Raw genomic sequence first — 12,794 nt, forward strand, 5'->3', positions numbered from 1 at the left:
CAAACGTATTAAATGCTCTAAGAAACAGAGACGTTTATTAGATTTCACTGAATAAATGTGGATTCAGACGATTTATCTAACAGGTGGGATTTCAGCCATTAATAGTAATGGGCAGCAATGTCTCACTAAGATTATAATCTAACTTTGGAAAGCTGCTGTTCTACTAATGATACAATACTAAAACTATCCTGATGTGGTTTAGTGCTTTTTATAACAGGCTTTTTATGCACTTATATATTTTCTGTAAATTACCAGTTTGAAGGCTGCAGGAGGCTTCTGGACAAATGAGACTTTAGTAACTACAAGTATAGCATGGATGTAGCTCTCATTTGAACATTTCCTCAGTTTTATCCCTGCTGTTAGCTTCGCTAGTGTTACCAGTGATGACATTTTGTTCCCTATTAGCTGGATGTTCAGTTTACTGAGGATCAGTTTTGAAAAGCAGATTTTAGTGGCTCCATCCGTCCGGTCCATCAGGGTGAAACGATCCAACCGGTTGAACAAAGTTTCTGCAGCAGAGACCAACATTGATGCAGGCAGCCAGAGGCCACAGCAGCCTGCATGGACAGGAAATTATTCATCTATCAGAAAATATAAGAGTTTATTGATCTCATGGTTTCCCCTGTGTGTTATTCCAGGGAACCTGTTGAGATCAGGTGTAGTTTAAACAATGAAGCGACTCCTCGCTTTACCTGAACAGGGAAACTGATGGATGGGAAGCGAAACGTATTCAAACTTGGAAACTAAGTCCAGTGGATTTTTTTTATTTTATTTGGAATGACCTGGATGAGTGAGAACCTTCACCAGCATAGAGACTAGGAAACAGCAGGATGAGGGCCTGATTCTCAGAAACCTCCAACTGATCAGCTTTAATGTTAGCTGATCAGCTGTTTAATAAAATAAAGCTTTAATTTCATTATTTATGAAGACAATAAAACATCAGCAGTCAGATGTAGGATCCACCACCATCTGTCCCCAAGGGACCCCCCCTCCCCTCCCTTAATAAAACAACCTTTGCTCATCAGAAACTGAGGAAATGTTCAGAAGCGGTTTTCTTACCTGCATTAATTTATAATAATTTAATCAAACCTTTTTTATTTCTAACACCTGACCGTATTGTTGTTGTTTAAAGACTCATTAAAAGGACAACAGCTGTGCAGGAATCCGCCAAAATCAAACTCCCGCCACCAAACTGCGTCAGCAAAGCGGAAGTGTCGCAACATCCGCCTCTAACGCTCCAGCCAATGAGCATCCCGGAAGCTGAGGTGGTGACCAATCAGAGAGCGTCGATGAGCCTTACAGCTGATTAGAGGGAAGATTTGGCGCAAGTTTGGAGTCAGTTCGACAGAAAAGGTTCTGAGGAGGAGACGAATTCACAAGACCCAGAACAAGAACAAGAACCAGAACCAGACCCAGAACCAGAACCAGAACCAGCACCAGAGGAGCTGCTTCATTCTGACCGTCTCCAGGTTGATCACCGCCGGCTGTCCTGTGAGTACCGCAGCGGAGAGGAAGGTTTGATCTCCGGGAACCAGACAGAGCTGCTCCTGTTTGGCGCCATAATCCAGGCCTCTACAAACTTTTGTTTATTAAAGCCGCGTTTGATCTGCTCCTTTGTTTCACACATAATGTGTTTATTTAACTTCTGAAACATTTGATTATTTCACCCATTTTGTCTAAACTGGCTCCAGAGTTTAAGAGGAAGCAAAGCAAAGTTGGACTGAAGCGTTTTATCTGCTGGTAGCATCTGAACCCTCTGACTAGATGAAAGAGAATCATTAAATAAAACTCATCTGTTTATCAGCAGAGAGGGATTTTAATCCTAATCCAGGATCATTTCAGTTTTACTCAGATTCACTGATCAGAAGTTTGAGCTAAAAGCTGATCTGAGAGCAGCTAAGGCCTCAATTATTTCTATATTTAGTGTAAAATGAAACTAATGCATCTTTAAAGGCCAAAACATTTCATGCAATATTAAACCCACTAACTTTTATTTCATATTTGTTATTGTGTTTACTTTATTTTTAATCAGGGCGGTTTTCCAGCTCTATGCTCCAATGATTGATTTAAGCTTCCTTTGTGTTGGATTATAATCATCAGTGGGAGGAGATGGTTCATTGTTTACCTGCTCAGCATCTTTACAGGTTTACAGTCATTTAAAAAAAAGAAGTTTACATAAAACAGCCTTTAATAAATCAGCTCTAAAGCAGTGAATGATTGGTTGCTGGTTGGGCCCCTGGTGGTCCCTCCTGCCTTCTCAGGCAGAGAACCTACTATTGTGGACAGAAGGAGCAGCTGAACGTCCTGCAGCATCCTGATTGGCTGCAGATTAAACATGGCGGGCTGTTAGGATGATGGATCCGTTAACTTTCTGTGTTTTTGTTCTAACAGAGAAGCAGAAATGCCCAGGACCCGCTCTCAGGCCCCGGTTCAGCCCACCATCCCGTTCCCACGCCGCAGGTCCTGCCGATCGGCTCTGCAGCCAAAGACGCTCCAATCCTCTAATGCCACGGAGGCCAAGCCCCCGATTTCTCCGAGGCGGACCGACAGACCGTCCCCCCTGTCGCCGGTACGTGGTGCTGCCACCCAGAGCCGCCTGCCCTCTCCCCCATCTCTCTTACCACGAAGACCTGCAGCTCAGAACCCCCCACCAACACCGCCATGCTCCCCCAACCAGCAGGCCAGACTCCCTCTGAGTCCTCGGAAGCGCACAGGTGAGACGCAGACCCAGGCGGTGACCATCAGGTCGCCTCTTCAGAGGAATCCTCCGCTTTGTGACCTCGTTTGGTTTCAGCTGTTTCTTGTCTCCCTCTGAAGGAGACGATAACGGCTGCAACGTGCCGTGTTCCCCCCCGAAGCTCAACAGGCCCAGTCTGGCATCGCCACGGAAACTGGGCTTCGATGAGAACCAGCCTGCGTCCTCTGGTCCCCTGAAGCTGACCCCTCCCTGTCAGCGGCGCTCGCCTCACAGACAGGAAACACCTCCAGGCAGCCCCGTCCTCAACAACCCAGAGAAGAAGCCCCCCGCCGTCCGCCTGTTTGCAGACAGTAAGACCTGCAGCTCCTTTTCCCCCATGAATGATCCAGATGTGTAGATGGTCTCTGATCTCATGTCCCCCTCCTCAGAGTCCAGGTTTCAAAGCGTAAAGCAGGCCCTCCACACCGCCATGCCGGAGCGCCTCCTGTCCAGGGAGGAGGAGCAGGCGTCCATCCGCTCCTTCCTGCAGGACAAGGTGCTGCAGAACGTCCCCGCCAGCCTCTACATCTCAGGGGCCCCGGGGACCGGCAAGACCGCCTGCCTGAACTGCATCCTGCAGGAGATGAAGGTCAGTTCATGGGCAGGGGACGCCTAGTGGAGGCAGAAAAAAAAAATTAAAAGGGCTTTGAAAAACAGTGAAGTCATAAGATGAACATATTTTTATTAAAACAGGATCTCAGGCAGCAGTAGCCCAAAGTAGAAAACAATCATTGTCAGTCTTGAAGGAAAGTACTGCATTCTAAGACAGACTGAGCTCTGCCACTTAACAAGGAGACACAAAAAGTCTCTGCTTATTTTTGTTCTTTTTATTAAGATCTGAGGACAGGGGAGGACAAATGGGATTTCTTGAGACAAATTTAAACTAGTGTAGCTTAAAGCCAGGCGTACACAATACGATATTTTTTTAGCCTTTTTCAGGGCGACTTTCCAGTCGTGGAAGAATTTTTCGATCGGCCAGACTTTCAGCCTGATGGTGCATCATGTAGTGTACAGGAGGTAACGAGGGGCGATCAGCCTGACAACCAAGTCCTCATCAGGAGTCGTAAAGTCGGGAGAACATCAAACATGTTTGAGTGATTTGCCCACAAAGGTCAACTGAAAATCTGTTGCCATACAAGGATTCTTGTTCTTCTTCTTCCTTTCAGATGAAAACACAGAAGCATGTTTGCTCAGCCACGCCTTTGTCCAAATACATCGTCTCCTTTTCTGTTTAGGGCTTTCAGCACAAAATTGCACAAATTAGCCAAGGCAGCGCGTTTCACTCTATTGAGCTTCATATTCCTCTTCTACTCGTTTGGGTTCCGGATAGACAAGTCCGAGTAGCGCCATCTCACTGCAGAACTGAGTCCCGCCTGGTTTTTAGACTTACAGTGTGAGCAGGTAGATCACATCAGAGCGTCGGGGAGCACAGTCACTGTCAGCTCTGGACTGCAGCTGCGGCAACGATTGGAAAAATTAAACATTGTACGCCCGGCTTATTATGGCTAACTGAGTGAGCTAAAAGAGGCTAAGCTGTTAGCTACTGAGCACAGCTAGCCACAGCGCTACCCAGCTCTTTATATCATGGTACTTTGTTCACCATAAATGTTTTTTTCAGTTTTCTTATCATTCAGGTAAAACTCCATCAGTCATTAGACACGCTAACGCTACAGATGCTCCTGACTCGGCAAACGGCCGCTGCATGATGTTATTATGGTTGCCTGGGCAACCACAATGTTTCACATCACGTGGCAGCGTTCAGCCCATCATGTAGCATAACGTCACTGACATGAAGCAGGACCAGAGCAGATCTGGTTCCTACAGCAGCTTAACGTCTCTTCATCGTCTCCTCCTCTTCCTCCAGGCTGAGCTGGCGGCGGTGAAGACCCTGGTGGTGAACTGTATGACCCTACGGAGCTCTCACGCCATTTTCCGTCTGCTGGCCCAGCAGCTGAAGACCAGCGGTGGACAGAGTGGCCTGCAGAGGTTCCTGACGGCCCCGGGGCCCACAGTGTGAGTAAAGCTGCTGCTCTGACTGAACTCTCTGTTTTTAGGTCTGTTTAATGTTCGATTTATTTTTAAATCATTTTTTTTTCTGTTCAGCCTCCTGGTTCTGGATGAAATGGACCAGCTGGACAGCAAGGCTCAGGACGTCCTCTACACCATCTTTGAATGGCCCTACCTGCCGCGGTCCCGCCTCTGTCTCATCGGTAAGTGTTGGGCCCGCAGCATGACGGGTGTGGGGTGAAAACGGTCTGACCGCGTCTCCTTCTGAAGGTATCGCCAACGCCTTGGACCTGACAGATCGCATCCTGCCCAGACTGCAGGCCCAGCCTCACTGTCGCCCCCTGCTGCTGCATTTCCCCCCCTACAGCCGCCAGGAGCTGGCCACCATCATCCAGGACAGACTCCTAAAGGTGGGTGTGGTTCTGCTGGCACCGGCGGTTCTGGCCGGGCTCGTCTGATCAAAGTTCTGCTTTGTGTCTGAAGGCTTCAGCCGAGGGGATGTTGGACTCGTCCGCCGTCCAGTTCTGTGCCAGGAAGGTATCGGCCGTGTCCGGAGACGCCAGGAAGGCTTTGGACATCTGCAGGTAAAGGTTCTGACCCGGTTTGCCTCTCCGGTCTGTCAGCCGTTACCGGGCCTGACCGGAGCATCTCTTCTTCCCCCAGGAGAGCAGTGGAGGCTGCAGAGGCAGCTGAACGCCAGAAGACGTCCAATCAGAGCGGGGAAGCTAAAGGTACGGCCCGCTGAGCTCTGCAGGGTTACCATAGCAACCATGGGTTCTGACTGTCCATTCTGTCCGCAGTGGGCCTCCCTCAGGTGGTCAGGGTTCTGTCTGAGGTGTACGGCGACCGCATGGCGTCTCAGAGCGGCGCGGAGGGAGAGAGCTTCCCTCTGCAGCAGAAGCTGCTGGTCTGCTGCCTCCTGCTGGTGATCCGCAGCGGGAAGAGCAGAGAGGTCCACCTGGGCAAGGTAAGGGGGCGGGGCCTCTTCTAACCTCTGCATTCAAACAGAAAGTCAGGAAGATTTTCCAAACTCCTCTAGTTTTGCATATTTTTCTCGTTTTGTTTCCAAATTTACTCGGTGGTACAGTCTAACCAGCTGGGATCTATCTGACCCACATAGATCTAGAACAACTGATCCGCTTCAATACATCTATCAATAACTGGGTTGTTCTTGCAGCTCCACGAGGTCTACAGCCGGCTGTGCTCCCAGAGGCAGGTGTCTGCGGTCGGGCAGGGGGAGTGTTTGGCGCTCTGCGAGCTGCTGGAGAGTCGAGGAATCTTCGCTTTGAAGAAGAACAAGGAGGCCCGTCTCACTAAGGTACAGAACAACACGCAGGTCCACAGGGCCCGTTAGAACCACATCCTGAAACAGGAAGTGGACTTTGGCTGCTTTGAACTCATTAAGGAATCTGTTCTTTATTCTGATCGTTAGATGAACATAGACTCGGTTCATATAGATAACATGACATAGCTCCAGATGTTGAAGGTCCTCCTGAACCTAAAGGGTGGATCAGCTTTTTTTTAAGCCTGTAATTTTTTTTTACAGGCTAGACAATGTTTCAAATTTAAAATCAATCAATGAAAACTGTAATATTGAGAAACAACAGCAGATAACAGAGGTAGAAAAGTTGCTCTCCACCTGTTCCTATTAAAACCTCTTTCACTGAAGAATAATAATACCCCTGCGTTATAGATTCTGAAAGGCCTAGCATCAAAAAATACTGTTCAAAATCAGTGTCAAACGTCTTTAAATTTAGAAACAAAGCCTAGTGTTTTTTTTTTTTTACTTTTTTGGAATGACTGACCTGGATGACTGAGAACCTCACCAGCTGCTGCTAATCCCGCCCTAGACTGCAACAAATGAAAATAGTTTTCCTCTGACTCTGTTGTCTCGTATAAAATAACGGCATTTTCATTCTACAGCCTCCGTCTCTCTTCTGCTCCTCTAGTTTCCGTGTCTCTGCAATGTGGCTTTCTTCTGTTTTTTTTTTACTAGTATGGATTATGGAATTAAATCCCTGTTGGCTGTGACTCCATGCCTTGTATCTCTGCTTCTTTTTCTATCTCTGCTTCTGTCTCCTTGAACCCCAGTCAGCCTCAGCAGATGGCCGCTCACACTGAGTCTGGTTCTGCTGGAGGTTTCTTCCTGTTAAAAGGGAGTTTTTCCTCTCCACTGTCGCTACAAGCATGCTTAGTGTGAGGGATTGCTGAAGAGTCAATGCAATCAACTGGTTTTCCTGAGGTCAGAGGTCTTCAACAGGGGGTGGCGGAGGTACTGCATGGGGTCATGAAAGTTTTGGTTGATTAATTTTTTTTTTTTTTTTATATTCCCCCTGAGATTTTTTAGATTAATTGAAATGTCTTTAAATCCACACTAAATTAATTCAACAGACTGTAGTAAACAGATAAATGGAGGCAGAAGATGTCTTTCAGTCATCAATGCTCACATTCAGAGACACACAGGAGCTCTTTCAAGCTGGGCACCGTTTCATTCACAACACCTGTCCCATCAACCAGGAATCAGAAATACTTTAATAATCCCAGGGAGGGATTACTTTAGTTACATTACTCCATCTGTAATAGAGTGACTATAGGAGCAGTTTGATAGAACACTATTTCAAACAGTATATATAATTAGGGGGTCCCTCCTCCATCACCATCAGTTTAGGGGTCCTTGGCCTGGAAAACGTTGAAGACTCCTGCCTTAGATAGAAAACTTTGAATCAATCTGACTGGATGATCTGGTTGAACTGTAAAGTGTCTTGAGATGATGTGCTGTGAAATGGCGCTCTAGAAATAAACTGAATTGAATTATCCTATCTGCGCTGCAGACAAAAAGAAAAAATAAAATTTGGACTTATCCAGAATCTCCTGTAGACATTAAGTATGCCAATTAAGCGATGACATCATCGAGCGCCTTTTAGGACGGCTAACATCGCACATTTTGACCCGGTTCATAGTAGCAGATCTGAGCTGAACCTCTACCAGAACTCTGCTTGTCTTCATCTGTAATAGAAACAGGAAGTGACATCACTGTGCCTCAGATGTTCCTTCCTTTAATGGCGGTTCTGCTCTGTGTTCCTGTAGGTGTTCCTGAAGATCGAGGAGAAGGACGTGGAGAACGCTCTGAAGGACCGAACGCTGCTGGGCAGCATCCTGGCTGCTGGCCTTCCTTCATGATCTAGAGTTATTTAAAATGATCCTTTCTAATTTTATAAAGGATTTTAAGTTTTTTATTTTTTAACCTGTTCAGTTTTTTGGACTATGAGATGTTAATTTTTTTTTTTCTGCTGTAAATAAAAAGATTTACAGACTTTTATTGTGTCGTCTTGGTTTTTCCTGCTGAGCTGCGTCTATTTCTGTCCCCTGACCTGATTGGATTACAGCTCCATGACATCATCGAGGCAGAGCTGCTGGGAGCTTCCCACGCCAACCTGCTGGAGATCAGCCTGGAGCCAAAGCATCCGTGCAAATAAAAACTGGACCAATAGATCCCAGAGCAGAGGATAGAGGAAAAACTCAACGTGTGACAAAAACTTTATTTAATTCTCACAGTTTCCAAATACAAACCAAACACATCTGATTCTTCACAGCAACACTTTACTTTTTAAAGGAGACGTGTCCGTGTTTCCAGTACAGACTGGGAGCATCCGCTGGATGTAAAGCTGGTTTCACCGCCGTTACCATGGTTACAGTTTAGATTTGCTCAGTCTGCAGCAGCTCAGCCTGTGATTGGCTGAACATACAGGCTCACTTCCAGGCTGAAGCTGCTGCTGTGAGGACGCTAAAATATTCACACCCCTCCAACTTTCTCTCACGCTGATCCTGAGCTGTGATGAGCTTTTATGGTCTAGAGCTACACAAAGTAGAGCCTGACTGAAGCAGGAGGAAAGCTAATAAACCCCCTTTACTCTGATACCTCTAAAAGTCAGATTCACCACAACAGGCTGCGTTCAAAAGTCGTCTATTTATCAGCAGCTGATGGACTGGCTCTGATTTAATCATTTTAGTCATTAACTGATACTTTGATGTTAATCTGGTCTCTACATCTGCAGAGATTTGGAATCTGACGTTTTCTCTGCTCCGAACGATTAGTTTATATTTCAGAGCATCATCTCCTGCCGCTAAGTTTTTGGACATTNTGCTCCGAACGATTAGTTTATATTTCAGAGCATCATCTCCTGCCGCTAAGTTTTTGGACATTTATTTATTTTCTATAAAATAGGATTGATCCACTGAAGATTAACTGTAATCCCATTACATCTGTCTTAAAAGTAAATATGCAGATCCTTTAGAAGGACCCCTGCTCATCAGGAACCAGGCTCCTCCTGTGGGTCATTTCTGCCCAGTATAAACAGCAGATGTTCTGTTTCTGGTCTCAGAGGTTCACGGAGAACCAGGAACCCAGCAGAGCGGCCAGGGAGAAGATTAAAGCAGAGACCTCACCCAGTCCTGATCTATGCATCAGCAGCCATATGCTGAAACACGGCGCTGGCAGCCACAGGTGTCAGTAACAAAGTACAAATACTTTACTTAAGTAGAAATTTCAGGTATCTATACTTTACTGGAGTAATGATTATTTAGACACCTTTTTACTTCTACTCCTTACATTTTAAAAATGCTCTGTGTTTTTTTTTTTTTTTCCATTTAAGCTCATTTTCAGCTCATGGTCTGTTGATATTTTAAAGAGATCAAAACCATCAAAATAATTAGTTTCATCCAGACAATTTCCTTGTGGTTGGACTCTGTGCTGCCCCAACTTGTTGCTCATCACATACCAAAATAAATAATTTTTCATGATGATGCAAAATTAAATGTGACACTTTTACCATTAGTTATCAAACTAAGAAAATGAAGTCTAAGGAAGTTATCATCCAGAGCTGTAGAAAAATGTTCCTTTAATGGGGTAGAGCAGTAAAGCTTCTGGCCTGAACATTTTTTCCTCCATTACTTTTATACTTTAAGTAGTTTCAAAAATTGGTACTATTACACTTTTACTGGAGTAAAAAGCTGAACTTGATCCTCTAACTTCAATAAAAGTGTTTTTAAACATCAGAATTCAAAATCTATACTTTTATCACCTCTGCTGGCAGCATCATGTGGTTTATTTTCTCCGGGAGATGAAAGCATAGAGCCCCACTAGGACTGTGGAGCGCAGTGAGGTCAGAGCTGNTCACCTCTGCTGGCAGCATCATGTGGTTTATTTTCTCCGGGAGATGAAAGCATAGAGCCCCACTAGGACTGTGGAGCGCAGTGAGGTCAGAGCTGAAGGGGTGTGAATACTTACAGGATGCTGGTCCTGCAGCGTCAAACATCAGCTCATCATCAAACCTGCTTCTCTGGGTCAAAGTTAAACAATATTAATGATAAATCAATTAAATAATTTCACATCAACAATAGCAAAGATGGTGATTAAAGACAGAGAAGTTAGTTCCCAGACAGAGAGAGAAATAAGACACTTCCTGAAAGACTGGAGCTTAGCGTGAAGCAGAGGCTCCTGCACAGGGATGGAAAACATTCAGAAAGTCCAGCAGGTTCCTAACATTCAGAGTAAACGGAGACGCTTTCAGATGATTGTAGAAATTAGCCCTCAGAGTGACGGAGCGCCGTCCAGGTTAGCATCCCCCCCCCAGCCTCGTCCCTCAGTGCTGTGTGTTACCACTGCATCATAAATAAAGATCTGTTCTCTAAGAGTGAAATACTTTATAGCCCTCACTCTGGAAAAACGATCTAGAAATAAGTAAAAATGTCTTAAATTAAATGTATTTACCCTTAATTTGAGTAGGTAAATTAGATATTTTGCCAAAGGAGTATTTTTACTCTTAAAATAAGATAATTAGATCAAATGTACCTGAAATAAAACAATGCAATTATGTTTTTTGTTATTCTAAATGTAAATTGTTTGTTCCATTGGCAAAATGTCTCTTTTTACCTCCTCAGTTCAAGAACAAATGCACTTATTTTAAGAAAAAAATGACTTATCTAGATCTCGATTTTTTTCCAGTGCAGCATCACTGTTCTCTAAAATCCTTATTTCTAAAATCCACGGCCGCGTATCAAAAATATTCTCATTTGGTCCTAAGAAGTGGAAAAGCTCAGCTGCCTTAAAGTGAGGATAGTAACACTGCAAAAAATTACATGTAGGAGAGCTGCTTTCAAATCAAAGTATTTTCCTGGTAAGAAAATCTGCCAAAGAAGTCAATCTATAATTTGATTAAGAAAAAATATATATGTCATACTGTTTTAATTCTAATTATCTTATTTTAAGGTCAGAAACATTCATTCCACTGGTCGATCATCTGATTTAGCTGCTTAAATTAAGTGGAAATATGCTTTTTAAATATTTTTTTTTACTTATTTTTAGATGAGATTTTGCAGTTAAAGGAAAGAAGTGAAATAAATAGTTAAGATTTTTTTTTAAAAAAAAAAGCTTATTAAAAGTAGAGCAGAGTGAGAAACAAAATCCTGCACATTCAGAAGGTAATGGTAGCGCTTCCTTAAAGTCTATTTAAAAGCTGCAGTGTCCTTCAGAGGCAGTCTGGACTCATCCAGGTAGATCTAGAACATCCAGAGATCCCGTCTCTTCCCCTCAGGTGTGTTTCTGCGAGCTTCAGCCTGCAGCTCCCAGAGATCCTCTGATGCAACATGGCTGAACTTATGCTGCTGCCTCTGAGGCGGAGAAGTTAGCAGGGTTATGCTGAGTCACTGTTAGCAAACATTATCTGGTGCTTAGATTCTCTGTAACTCTAGATCTAATTATATAGCTCTGGTTTAATATAAGAAAACAATCTGTTTGTTTTATGCTTTTGAAAATTCTTTCATTTTCTGCCACTTTATGAAAAGTAATAAACTAAAGTGAGTCGATATCCTGAGGACAGAGATCAGTTCCTCCTCTGATTTTAAAGGAGAATAAACCTTCAGATGAATTCGTCTGATCTGCCTGCAGCAGGATCTAGTAATCCACCAATCTGTTTCTCTGGGGAATAGATATGATGTGACACAGAGAGTGAGGAGCTCTCTGACCTGACGCTGAATCCCGAACCGCTCCCTAACCACCAACCCTTAACTATCAACAGTCACCCACAAAGTCCCAAACTGAGCAGTAGAAGGCGTCTGCATCGGATCGGGGGGTATACACCTGAATGGGACGGCTTCTTCCCTCCAAGGAAAAGAGAAAAGTAGTTGTTGCTATGGCAACAGTGACGCCACATGTGAGTGGCTGTAGTTCTGTGATGCATGGTAACATAACATCAAACTTCTACTATTTAGGGATAAATGGAAAAAAACGGATGACGGAGGAGACTCATCCACGACCTCCGACACTAAACTCCCCTCCTCTTGCATGTTTCCTCTGTCCATAGCGTTCCTTGACAGCGTCGTTTCTAATTCACCAATTTAGTGCTACTTGGTCCCAATGGAATTTCCCATTGGGAACCTGCTAGCAATAAGTTGCTAACTGGTTAGCAAGATGCTTCCGACAAACCGGCTACAATCAAACGTGCTTGCAAACCTTCCACCACAACAATCCCGCCCCCTTGATAAACGACCAATCACATTCACTTTATTCATTCATGTGAAGTTGGGGCACCACTCGGGAGAATTGAGAAATGCAACGGTTGGAACAGCTGCTTCCCTACGACTTTAAGGGCTAAACGGTCCACTGGCCCTACCCACTACATCAGGGGTGGGTAATTCCAGTTCCTGAGGGCTGGTATCCTTCTACTTTTAGATTCACCCTTGGTCCAACACACCTGATTCAAATGGATACGTTAAACCCTCAGAATGCAGTCACTTCATCCAGAGTCCTCTAAATGATCTAATTACTTGATTCAGGTGTGTTGAACCAAAGGGAAATCTAAAAGTTGCAGGATATCAGCCCTCAGGAACTGGAATGGGCCACCCCTGCACTATATGGTATGGGATGGCCTTTATTGCGGCAGACCCTCGTTGGTAATGCACAGATGGAGGGTTAGTGCTCAGGGTTGGTGTTTAGGGGCCGGTCTGGGATTCAGCCTCAGGTGAGCAGGTGTAGAGGGAGGTAGCTGAGGGT

The 12,794-nt window shown here is 44.7% G+C and overlaps 1 protein-coding gene across 1 annotated transcript; it reads left to right on the top strand.

Annotated features, from left to right (window-relative positions):
• Positions 1-1,380: 1,380 nt before the first annotated feature.
• On the top strand, positions 1,381-8,048 carry cdc6 (cell division cycle 6). Its single transcript, XM_015396692.1, has 12 exons — positions 1,381-1,491; positions 2,392-2,714; positions 2,818-3,048; positions 3,127-3,326; positions 4,602-4,750; positions 4,841-4,947; positions 5,015-5,154; positions 5,228-5,328; positions 5,408-5,475; positions 5,545-5,711; positions 5,922-6,062; positions 7,832-8,048. The coding sequence occupies exons 2-12, from the start codon at positions 2,402-2,404 to the stop codon at positions 7,922-7,924; spliced, it is 1,710 nt and encodes a 569-aa protein (XP_015252178.1). The 5' UTR covers positions 1,381-1,491; positions 2,392-2,401; the 3' UTR covers positions 7,925-8,048.
• The last annotated feature ends 4,746 nt before the right edge of the window (positions 8,049-12,794 follow it).

The sequence above is a fragment of the Cyprinodon variegatus genome, unplaced genomic scaffold (genome assembly GCF_000732505.1).
Source record: "Cyprinodon variegatus isolate N-32 unplaced genomic scaffold, C_variegatus-1.0 Scaffold815, whole genome shotgun sequence".
Classification (NCBI taxonomy): Eukaryota; Metazoa; Chordata; class Actinopteri; order Cyprinodontiformes; family Cyprinodontidae; genus Cyprinodon; species Cyprinodon variegatus.

Bases quoted from the DNA above. Each gene is read 5' to 3' on its own strand.
- cdc6 (XM_015396692.1), top strand. From the start codon at position 2,402: ATGCCCAGGACCCGCTCTCAGGCCCCGGTTCAGCCCACCATCCCGTTC. The intron at 3,327-4,601 runs GTCAGTTCATGG...CTCTTCCTCCAG, and splicing joins GCATCCTGCAGGAGATGAAG to GCTGAGCTGGCGGCGGTGAA. The intron at 4,751-4,840 runs GTGAGTAAAGCT...TTTTCTGTTCAG, and splicing joins ACGGCCCCGGGGCCCACAGT to CCTCCTGGTTCTGGATGAAA.